The following is a 12695-nucleotide window of genomic DNA, read 5'->3' as shown; positions in this document are numbered from 1 at the left end:
AGCCTTATTTTGTGCAGCTGCACATAAGATACATGATAAATAAGAGCAGCTGAATCTGATTAAGCATGGTTAGCCAGATATGGCTTATTCTTGGCATTAAGTCTAGCCTTGGTGGGGGGTTTTTTAGTTTCCTATTCGACTAGGTGGAATTAGTGCTTTGTTTCATACTTACCTTGTTAATTATTATATTATACTCTTGCAGAGTTTGTCAGAGGCTTATTCATAAGTGAAGTCTATAATCCTTAAATCTTTTTAGGTAATTTTACTGCTTTATTTAGTGGCACCTATCTTAATTTTTTTTACTTTCATTTTTATATTATTCTAACTTGCTAGTCTTAATGTTTTCTATTCCTTTCCAATCACAATTCCTTGTATATACCCTTTTTATTTATTTTATATCTTATAACTCTTTTTATAAATCTTTTTTCTTTTTCTTATTCTAGTTTTTTCTGGGTTGTGCTTTTAGATGGATGGATGGATGGATGATTAGATAGACAGACAGACACTTAGACAATAGATAGATTGTAATGGTATTTGGGAATGACCTTTGAGACAGGGCAATGAGACACAACCAATGGAACAGCCAGATCAAAGGAAGCTTAGCTGGCAGCAGGAGTGTGGGTGGGGCAAGAGGCTCAGAAGAGATCCTCCCTAGTTTTTGGTCTGTAAAGGGATAGGGAGAGAGAACTACTTTCAGACTTGCAAGATTATGTTAATGTAACCTTACAATAAGTAGAATTAGCTCATCTGGTCATGTTTCCTGTCTGGTCTACCTCATAAGGCTGACATGGATGGATGGATGGATGGATGGATGGATGGATGGATGGATGGAGACAAATAGCTTAACCAAGCATAGAAGCAGTGTGCTGATTTTCCTAATACCAGACATACATGAAAAAGAGAACAAGAGAAGCAGAAGCTCCAAGTGACAAAGAAAGTTATAACCAGCTTCATCTGGCTGAAAAGCATGCTAGAAACTATTTAGTCTGGGTAGACAGAGACCAAGGATGGTTTCCTTCACAGGTCCCTAAAGGGCTGAGGAAAAGAACTAGTTAAGTGGAAGAAAGACAAGGAAGAAGGAGGATATAATTCTATACCTTCTGTATCCAAATTCTGGTCATGTGTTCACAGAGGGATAGAGATAGCAGCAAAGTAAGTACACTTTGATGTGTAAATGTAACAATAATCATAGTTAACTCTGAGCCTGGAAGGGAGAAGGAATACTCATGCAAAGAGAGAGAAGGAAAGGGGATGATTACAAATGCTGAAGCACCCCATATCAGCTAACGTAGATAGGTAATAATAGAATAATCACCTCTGTAGTGAACCAATGTAATCACAACAGCAGCAGTTCTGTTTTAAATATGAAAGAACATTCACACAGTAGGAAGAGAGAGAAAAGTATGGAGGTCATGCCACCTAGAACATAATCTCTAAACCTATTCCAAATTTCTATTTCCTGTATGACCACTCTCTCTTTGATTATGGGTCATACATTTTTACATTGATTGATTATGTGCCATCAACTGTGTTTTCAACTCCTAGTGACCATAAAGATAGATTTTCTCCATGATAATCTATCTCTAACCTGTTCTTTCAGGTCTTCCAACAGTGCACTCATTGCCACTGTAACTGAGTCCATCTACCTTGCTGCTGGTCGTACTTTTCTCCTCTTTCCTTCCATCTTTCCCAGTATTAGAGCCTTTTCCAGAGAGCTAGGTCTTTGCATACATTTTTACATTACTAGCTTGTATTAATAATATCCTACTACTCTTAGACAATTGCCCTTGATCCTTGAAGAACATCCAGAAACTTCAGCTGGTACAAAATGCAATAGCACAGGCAGTTATGTGCACACCTAGATCAGAGCACCTTATACTTCTGCTCCACAAGCTGATGTCAGCCCTATGAGGTGGACCAGACTTGAACACTGAAGTCATGAATACTAAAACTACTTTTATTACAGGGTTACAGTAACAGAATCTTGCAACTCTGAATGCACCTCCCCCCTCCCTGCCTTTATCCTAAAGAAAACTAGGGAGGGTCAAGTCTGAGATGCTTCACAAATTCCATTCCTGTTTTGGGCTGAGATTCCTCTTATCTGACCATTGCCTTGGCTGCAGTTCTTCCTCTTCTTCCTCAAGGTTATTCTCACAGCCCATTACAGCTACATTGGTTACCAGTTTGCTTCTGAGTTCAATTCAATGAATTGGTGCTGGTAATGACATATAAAGCCCTACAGGTATGGGGCCAGGTTATTTGAGGGACTGCCTCTCCCCAATCACATCTACCCATCCCATCAGGACCAGCAGGAAGGGCATGTTGCGGGTGCCATCCACAAAGGAATGTCACCCGACAGGAGTCATGAGGAGAGCCTTTTCTACTGCTTTTGGAGTATCACTCCCCCTGTTTAGTAATTTACATTATATTAGTTTCTGTAAGTCACCACATAAGGAGTAAATTGTAATAATCAAAGAGTTATCCTTGATTTCTCAATCTAGTGAATCACATACCATTTTCAATTCAAGTGAAACAAAACTTGAACCTTCAATATTCAGAATTATCAAATAATAAAATCTCTTAGATCCTCCCTTTATACATGCACAAGGGCCAATACGAGCTTCTGCTTTTCCTTGCAAAGTCACTCTGTATATTGCATCAAAAATTCGTTTTTGAAATTGCCAAGTCACCCCATGGAGTCAACTATCTGAATTACAGCCAAGGTCTTCCAATAAAAGAAACTGAATCCTTTCCACTCCTATTCTGTTTTCAGAAATATGCTACGTTCGACAGTATAAAGTAACCAGGAATAGGAAGATTCCACAAATTTTCTTCTGAGCTTAAAACACAATCAACTTTTTAAATCTTAGTCTGGAAAAGTTTTTGCATGAGTATCAAAACATTGTAAATATTGAACATAGTCTGACTTTGAAGTATGGATCAAAATGAAATCTATTATCTACCAAAAACTGAATGAAGATAGTATTCAGTCATGAGGAGCCATTTCTATATGCAGAAGGGATGGAATCAGAAAGTCAAAATACTTCACGTACTTTTAAAAGTATTCAACATTAAAAGGCTTTTACTTCAGGCTGAGCATAAGGAAAACATTACCTTGGCAACCTTTACTAAAGATTACTAAAGATTAATCTAAAATTAGGAAGATTAATAGAAGTGAAGATATGCAGTATCTTGTGGTGCAGAAGGTCGGAATGATGGAATTATATCCTCTCTCTCTCCCTCTCTGCCCCTCCACCCATGTAAAACTATATTTTATGGAATCTTTAATCATCTGTGTTTTATAATTTAGTAATTTTATATATTTGACTTTCATAATTTTATATTTTTATATTAATGAACCTCAGAGGAACAGCAGTCTAAACATTAAATAAAAAATTCTATCTGTCTGAGCCATTTGGACAAAGGTAATTATTGCGTGCAAAAATTTGCCCATGAAAGTAGAGTTGAAAGAGACAAGAAGAATAATATCAGCACCACTAACAGTTTTTACAAGATCATGAATAATAATGGAAGTAGAGTAATGGCTTGGAAAATCTCACATAATTTTTTTTTTGTTCAGGAAGTAAAAAACAATCTCAGCTGTTCAACATAGGAGAAAAAAATAGCAAATAGCAACAACAAAAACCTAGAAAGAGGGAGATATAATGTGAACAAGAATTGAAAGGGTCGGACAACAGGAAACAGAATATCATGATCAATGATGCTGTAAGGATATTTGGGACAGAAGTTTGGGGCCCCAGTCTGCTGAAAAGGCAGGAGATCCCCCCGACCCTGCAAGCCTGCTTTATCACATATACATATAAGTGAAGCAATAAATATTGTCATCTTTAAAAGACTACCCCACAAGACCATTATAATCAAGAATCTGAAATGGCCTAACTGCAGTAAAGGAATCAACAGATAAAATATTAGTTATATAAGAGATTGAAAGAAGGGATTAAAAGCTTAAAAGATCACTACATTAAATAGTAAGATATCTGTAGTACAAGAACCGAAAACATGAATAAAGTACTAATTAGACTAATTAAGCAAACTGAGTAAATAGCATTTGGGGAAATCATCTTAATCAATAAAGAGAGAAAAGAATATGTTTTATTTAAGATAAGACAAAAAGATTAGAATATAATCTACAAATGAACAAATAAAGAACAAAGTAGGTGTTGAGCCGAAGTCCAGAGACAGCAAATAATATATAAAAGGAAATGTAGTTTTCTTCAAGTCAAGCTCAACTATTGGCAACTATGGACAGAGCCATAACAATATGAAAATGGTTACCATTGGCTTCTTCTGAATTATTTTTTTTTAACTTTCCCTATAGCCCTGGCTATCTCTGGTGGTCTCTTATCCAAGTACTAACCAGGCCCAATTCTGCTCAGCTCCCAATTTCAGATAACATCATCCAACTGCTGAGATAATCAATACATACAGTTATTAAATTTCATTGCTGCCAAGGGAAGGCACAATACTATTCTTTGCATTGAATAAATACACAATATTCACATGTTTGCTTCATCCACTATCAGTTAATATTAAAAAGAATTATCTGTGCATGCAGATGTACATAATGCAGACACTGAATGGTATCTCATGCGTAAGAACATTTTGTTCATACACATACTGTATGCAGTGGCATTAAATGGATACTCATTATGGGAGCGAAGTAGAGGAGAGTTGGTTCATGTTGCCCTATCTGACCTATTTCTGTCAAAAAACTGATTTTAGATCATGTGCACCCCTGTACGTATTCACACACCATATGTGTAATGCTTAATCCTGTGTGATCTGGGATAGGGGAAAAAAATATCCATAGTGGTATGCATGGATTTTCAAATGAAACAGGTAGAATTCTTTTTTATTTTATTTTTTTAATTATTTATTAATCATTTTTAAAAGGAAAAAAACAAACCAGCAAAAGAAGAAAAAATAATAATTGGTACAGAAATGTAGCAATGTATCTATAAGTGGACAAAGGAATTACCAAAATTGTACAGTTAGTGCTCAGTGCATCTTTGATTAGAGATTAACCAAAGAAAACATTCAAGTACATTTAATTATTTTAACAATGTAAGAATTTAAATTTCTGAGCTGAGTGTCAAAATTTCCACTATTTGTTGTTTAAAAATACAAAATAAGAAAATAAGAAAAACCATTAAAGAGATTATAGATAAATGTTAGTTTCTAATTTCCCCTTTGTCATTCTCCTACTAATGAACAATATCCATAGACATTAAAAAAAATGTATATCTCTGATTTCAATTCTTAGTTCTTTTTCTCCTTAAAAACCTCTAGATACTTGTATTTGCCTTGCAAATACATACAATATGGAAGCTATTCTTGCTTAAATTTGGTTAGACTTCTGTTATAAATATATTCTGTTAATTTTGCCATTACTGCATATTGTCCAAGTTTAAGTTCCCATTCTGATATCTTTGGTAACATCTCTCTTTTCCAATATCGTGCTAAATTTATCCTTTCCATCATAAACATGCATCTTCGTAAATTGTGGTATTTTTTGTTAATATGCATTGGAATTATGCCTACTAAGAAGAATTGTGGTTTCATTTCAAATATGATATGTAAAATTCTCTGGATAGTCCTGTATATTCCTTTCTAGTACTTTTGAGTTTTTTTACATGTCCACCACATATGGTAAAATGTTCCTTCTGTCTCATGATATTTCCAACATTTATTACTATATGATTTGTCTATCTTGGCAATTATTGGTAAAATTGTATACATTTTATGAAACATTTTATACCAGTTTTCTCTTACATAATTTGGAGTAAATTTTATAGATTTGTTCCATAATTCTTCTCATTATTGTGTTGTGACTGTTTCTTTAAAGTTTTGCATCCATTTTATCATGCAATTTTTTATTTGTTCCGTCCCTGTGTCATAGCTGAGTAACAATTTATATATGTATCCTAGTAGGTAGTCCTGGTTCTGTATGAGCATTTCAAATTCTGTCATTTTTTAAGAAGCCCTTCCTCATTTTTGAGGTCAGTTTTTATTTTTCCAACCATCTTCAGATACACCAATCATGATATGTTCCAGCCTAGAAGGTAGAATTCTTACCTGCTCAAAAATCTGATTTTTCTATTGATTTAAAGGAAGTATTATATGCATTAAAGCAGCCTTTCTAAACTTCATGTTTTATGTGACCAATATCCATTCTAAAAATCCTGAATGATGAATTGATGAAGTACAGAAGTAATAAATATGATTCATATGATAACTGTATAATCAATACTGATTACTTGATATATAGCATGGTGATAGATCTACTTGGATTTCTATGATACATTGTAAAGTATGTATTTTGCTATGCTACCGATATGATAGCAGGAGTAATGGAAGAAGGAAAATAAATTAGAAAACAGAACCCTAAAACACTTAGATGTATTGAATTTATATTTTGTTAATAATTTCCACACGAAGCTTTTCTCAAGGCCTTTCAGCAACTATGAACACAGGAAGGCAAATCACAGTGTTTGAAACTCTTGAAGTATTTCTTGAAGCAAACGATTTACAGAGTAATGACCTGTAAATTATGCAAAGCAGCCTTTTCAATGGAATTCAATAGATTTTTTGAGTACTTTAAAAAGAAAGAACCCTTTTTAGAACCCTTCTAAGCATTTATATAACTCATGGTGCATAAACAGAAGAACTCTTTATTTGCCATAAAGGCACTCTGCACTGCTTAAAGTTTTACACCTAACCCTTAAGGGCATCCTTTCAAAACCACATTCAGAGGTTAATTAACATTGGCAAGACATATAGAGCATAGTAAACATATTGTTGTACATGTTCAAACATTAAGTTACAATTTAAAGGAAAGACAGAAGATGTGGATATATAAATTAAAAACACAAAATAATTAAAATGTATTTAACATTGTTACAATCAAACTATGGAGAAGTGGGGAACAAATCTTTCCTCCTTAGCATTCTGTTCCCTGAAAAACAAAAATTGGTTTTCAACCAATTGACCCACCCACACTAGAAATTTAGTTTCTCATCCATAATTTTTTCTCTTGGTCTTGATTCAATATGGAGGTTTTCAATCCTTTCTCTAAATCATAGGCCTAGGTCCAAATATAGGGGGCAAATGCAACAAAAAGCATTTCTGGTGACATCTACTACATACAGTTGTACTCAGCAATCTTAAAATCATACACTCTCAACACTCTTTAAGTTTCATGATGTGAATGGTGGGAAGAAATGCTTTTAGAAGTACTTCCATTTGTAGCAAGAAAGCTTCTACCACTGAAATCTGTCCAGAGACATCAAGGTGGAGGGAGCTCATTAGATTACTTTTGAGACAGTCCCTCTCCCAATCCAACCTACCTCACAGGGTTGTTATTATGAAGAAAATAAAATAGGGACCTCTGTATACATTGTCATGAACTCCTGTAGGACAAATAAATAAAATTGTAATTGCGTCTTTGTTGGGAGATAAGAAAAAACAAAAAGCAAGAAACCATGGAGGACAATAAGCTGGGCAGAAATGTCAACATTCTTCCACCATTATGGGGAACATTTTGTTATCAAGTACTGTTGCTCCAGAAAGATGAAGACCCATCAGGAACCAATTTATTTTTCTTCAAGACCAGTAAGATACCTTTAAAAATACTGATCAAATCAACTGGTTTGATCTTTCCTTTCAAACTGCAGCCAACTCTACTTCTGCTACCACAACCCATACCTTCATCTTCCCTTGTTCTTGTTTTCTTTGAGAATCTTGGAGAAGAATAAGCTCTCACCCCTAAACCAAAGCTCTTCTAAGAAGAACTATAGCTTTGTTGGTTTCTCTGTGGTGTTTTCAATGGCATCACATATCTCCTTCATTCTGCCAGACCAAGGTGGCAGCAATGCTTCACTGGGAGAATCTGGCTTCTTTTTTTTTTGCAGACAAGCCTGAGCATCCATTATGTCTGGGTCACTTTGAAATAAATTGATTTGATAATTCAGTTTTCCAATAGTACAGAAAATCAATCCAATTTGATCAAATAAAATTGAACAGTCCTTATCTTAACTCTTGCACCGAAACGTAAAGAATTTAAATATACTTATTCATGTGGCTCAATCATACCCATTCCTGTGGTGCGATTTTCAATGATTTCCACGTAATAACATTTAGGATTAAGTGTCTAAAAGTGTAATGAGAACTGAACAAAGATCCTGATGTTTAAATTAATTTTATTCAAATAAAAAAGTGGAAATAAATGGCTAAAATGTCTCTTCAATTGAAACTCTTTCTCCTCCAGACATTGCACTTTACTGGTGTTTAAAATAACAATTTATCTTTTGCACATGTACTGTTGTGTTAACTGCCAGAAGGCAGCACCATGCATATAGCTCTCTCTCTCTTTCTTCCAGCACAGAAGGAAACCTAGGAACGGTCTACACCTTATTTACAAGGTTCAGTTGGTTTAAAAGGTTTCCATTTAATTCTCCTCAGTTCGACCCAGCCTCCCAGACTTGCATTGCAGAAAGGACAAAAAGGGGCCACTGTGACATAACACACATAACTTTTTTTTGCAAGTTCTTTCATAAAGTCTTTAATATTCAGTACTTTACTCTTTTGTTCTTTTCTCATCCCTATATTCATAAATGCAACCTCTTATGTAATAATGTGGGGGGGGGGAAACGATTGCAAACCCTTTTGCCATGTTAAAAATATACGGTAAAATTAGCTTGGTAAAATTAGTGTCACTGATTAGCAACTCATGTCTATGCATAATTATGCAGAAGTAAAATCCATTAGCTCTATGAGATTACTTCCAAATAAACATGCACAGAAATGTAGCTCATGGCAGCCTCATTCTATAACCAAATGCCATGTCCTCCTCCTCCTCCTCCTCCTCCTCTCCTCCTCCTCCTCCTCCTCCTCCTCATCAATCCTTTTTCTTCAGAAATAAAGAAGGGATTAACATCAATGCACCATTTTAAAGATCACAAATGAGCTGCTTTGTTTCCCAGAGAGGAAAAGATGTAAAAGTCTACATTCCGGACCAAACTGGATTAACATAACCTTTCATAACAGATGTTAGCAACAGTTATGCTCTTGATAATAAATTATAGATTTCAAGGGGAAAAAAAAAACAGCACTTCTAGTTGTTTTACTTACCTATTTCAATTCCAATAAAAATGGGCAAACCATATCATTACCCAAAGTCTATGAGCAACCCCTCATTTTGCTGTTAGTGACAAAAGTCACTAGCATATTCATCCCTAGAAAACGATCCATATATGAAAGTACCAAGATGGTGTTGGAAGAGATAATTAAGCTCTAAAATACTTTTAACCCTGAGCAGGACAGAATCCTGTTAACCAACCATTTGCAATACTGTGTCCTGGGAGGCACTTCTGCAACTGTCATTCTAACAACCCCAGACAGCATCATTCCCCGGGCTCAGAAAGAAGAGCCCAAATTAGCTTCTTCAGTGGCATCTCTTAGAAATATAAGGCTGCCTTCGCACAGCATGCTTAACCTGGTTACTGGATTAACGCATTTTCTGATTCACACAGCACACTGAACCATAAGTACCCCAAAGGCCAGGGGTTGCATATAAGCCACAAAAAATAACCAAGGTTACACTAACCAAGCTTACAATGTTTTACCTGTTAAGAAGGTTGTGCAAAATCATATACGTAGGAAGGGTGGCAATGGAAAGCTTTTTAGTGAATGCACAGAATATGCCCTTCAAGTTGAGCACTCAAGCATTTGCCCTTGTTAGCGCCTATGTGTGAGGGACATGGGACTTGGTTCCACAGAGTGGACTGGCTGAGCGTGTGTACCAGATGCGTGATCCCTCACAAGAAAGGGGCACTGAAGACCACTGCACAAAAGAGCTGTGCGCACGACCCAGAGGTAGAAACCGGAGAGCGGTCAGACAGGAACCTGCACAAAGGAACTCAAACCAGGCTTAGGGACGAGTGCACAGTCAGTGCAGAGCCACCGCCTGGAGAGCGACCGCCGAGGAAGAACGACCACAGTTGCGGAGCGGACCAAAATCGCTGTGCGATCTACGAGGGTGCGGTGGTCGATGGGAGGGACGGAGGGAGCAAGAATCCGCGAAACCACGGGCCGATGGAATCCGAGGCGTGGGGGCAGGAGGTGGGATGCGCGGAGGCACGGAACCGAAACGTAAGGAGACCGAGACGAGCAAGGACAGGCGAGTGCCTGCAAGGCTCGGACCGATGGACCACAAAGGGCCCCCAAGGGAAGGCGCCTGACTCTCCGGCTTACCTGGCAATCGGTGCCGGTGACCCCCGGGCGGCAGAGGCAGCTGTACGCAGGCTGAGGCGAAAGGAAAAGCAGCGGCAGGCGGTGGGGCGCGGCGGGCAGTTTGGCCAAGACCGGCGAGCAGGTGCCGTTGTTCTTGCAGGGCTGGCTAAGGCAGGGGTCCGCCGCGCTGTCCAGGGACGCGGCGGCAGCGGGCCCGGCGAGGCAGGCGGGGCGCTGGGCCAAGCCGAGCAGCATCAGGAGGAGCGGGAGGGCACGAGACATAATGGCGCGGGCCGCCCCGGGAGGCAGCCAAAGAGCGCGCCCCGGCTTGGTGCTCCGGTTACCGGCAAGAAGCAAAGGCGGAGGAGACAGCAGCGCTACAGCCGCTTCCCAGATCTGAGAACGTGCGGGCGGAGACTGGGGAGGGAGTGGTCGGCATGGCCACACGTCAGCGCCAGCGATCGGCAGAGGGCGCTGCCGGGAGCTTGGCGCTGGGAGTCCGCGGACGGTAAGAGGGGCGCAGCTGCCCGGGCAAGGGCAGGGCGGCTGACGCCCGGTGCAAGGAGCGAGGGCGAGAGGAAGAGAGCGAGGAATGGGAGCGCGTGCGCGCTGCGCAGCCTGCGGAAAGCGGGTCAGGTGTGCGGAGATGTCGTAGTCTGAGCGCGAGGAGGGGAGCGGGGGGGGGGGGTCGGGAGCGGTGCAGTCGGTGGACGCCTTCGCACGGACGCTCGTTTGGTGACCATAGGCCGTCTTACTGCCTTGGGTCTTAGCCCACCTTGAAAAGAGTAAATGAGATGGGAGGGGGAGGAAAGCACCTAGCCCGCCCTGAGCTTCTTGGATGGACAGCGGACAAAATTAATAGCTACCTAAAAATACCTAGATATTTATACTGGAACACCTGCTCAATGTGTTTTTGATTCACTGTCCATTTACATAATTTCCTGGAGCTAGAGAAGACCAGTATGTTAATTTTAGCTAGTTAATAGTTTGCTGATTGTTGTGACTGCATTGTGAAAATGCCTTCAGAACTGTCCTGACCTGTGGTCAAAAGAATAATACTAAAAATAAAATTGCCTATACACAACACAGTTCTTGGGTACCCAATGAAATACTAAAATACAGTTTATCAACCTAACAATACCTTTTTTTAATTTATAACATACATAAAAAATAAAAAGTAGACATAAAAGGGGAGAAGGACAAAACTATAGTAATAAAAAGCCATTCATTTTTTAAATTCAGTATTAAACACATCGCACAGACACATTAATTGTACATCTAATTATCTATTTAAAAATACTATAGATTTCAACTCATCCAAAGCACATTTTTGTGCAGAAATAATACAGGAGTTTTAGTTGTTTCTGATGCATCTGGAATAAATTGTGAAATCAGAGGAACTTTTGATGGAATATAATCAGTTTATTCCTCAGTTTTAGATAGTCCAAATTCTTCATAAACTATTATTCAGTCAGTTTAAAAACTGGAATCAAGCACCTGTCATGATGGCAAAGGGGTGGCATAAACTGCCTAATTGTGTCCATGATGGCTGTGGGGTGTGATTACAGTACTTGAATTTCATGGAGAAATAGAATTTTAAAGTATATGCTCATTTGTAAGGCTGAAAGTCAGGTAAGTTAAAACCCCACTTAGGTAATGATAACTATAATTTAGATAAAGAAAATATAGGGGTTTATCCTTCCCATAAAAACTTTCTTAATAATTATCAGTATACTTCAAATACACTGGAATTCCTCTAAATGCATATATCACTCTGGAAATATTATTCATTTTTACAATGTTTAACTTTCTCTTTCTCCATAAGCTTGAGATCTTCAAGATGCAGGGAAACCACTACATTTCTGGACCTTCCCTTATTTCTCACAGCAGTAAAATATGTATAATAAATAATTTATAATGGCTAGTCAATCCTTGCTTAAGAAATAATATTACATGTTTTAAGCAAACATATTTTCCCATGGTGGATTCTTATCTAACCAAAACAGTTCCTTTCATTATTATCCATAATACAAAAGAGAATATAAGAAAAAAAAATAAAGCCAACCTTGCTTGGGAGATGGAATAGAGCAGTGTTGTCTAAACTTGGCCACTTTAAGATGAGTGGACTTCAACATGCTGGCTGGGGAATTCTGGGAGTTGAAGTCCACTCATCTTAAAGTGGCCAAGTTTGGACAACACTGGAATAGAGTATTCTGAAAATTGGCTACCTGGCTGGAATTATGGACAAAAGCATTCATTGCGGCAACATTTTGTTTTATATGTGTTGTTGTTGTTGTTGTTGTTGTTGCTAATTTGTCATCAGTTCCCAGGCAGAATGATGGCAGCAAAAGAAATCGTTCAATCTTTACGTTTTTCCTTAGGCCAATGTTTCTCAACCTTGGCAACTTTAAGACGAGTGGACTTCAACTCCCAGATTTCCCCAG

The 12695-nt window shown here is 38.2% G+C and overlaps 1 protein-coding gene across 1 annotated transcript in view; it reads right to left on the bottom strand.

Annotated features, from left to right (window-relative positions):
* DNER (delta/notch like EGF repeat containing) overlaps positions 1-10629 on the bottom strand; it is a 138566-nt gene extending 127937 nt beyond the window's left edge. The window contains exon 1 of the mRNA XM_088131829.1: positions 10273-10629. Coding sequence (XP_087987955.1) covers positions 10273-10533 — 261 coding nt within the window. The 5' untranslated portion in view covers positions 10534-10629. The remainder of the gene's footprint in view (positions 1-10272) is intronic.
* Between the last annotated feature and the right edge of the window lie 2066 nt (positions 10630-12695).

The sequence above is a fragment of the Python bivittatus genome, unplaced genomic scaffold, assembly GCF_059951505.1.
Source record: "Python bivittatus isolate LINGU-HERP-01145 unplaced genomic scaffold, Pbiv_v1 ctg000980_np1212, whole genome shotgun sequence".
NCBI classification, from domain to species: Eukaryota; Metazoa; Chordata; class Lepidosauria; order Squamata; family Pythonidae; genus Python; species Python bivittatus.
This window is presented reverse-complemented; position numbering and strand designations above follow the sequence as displayed.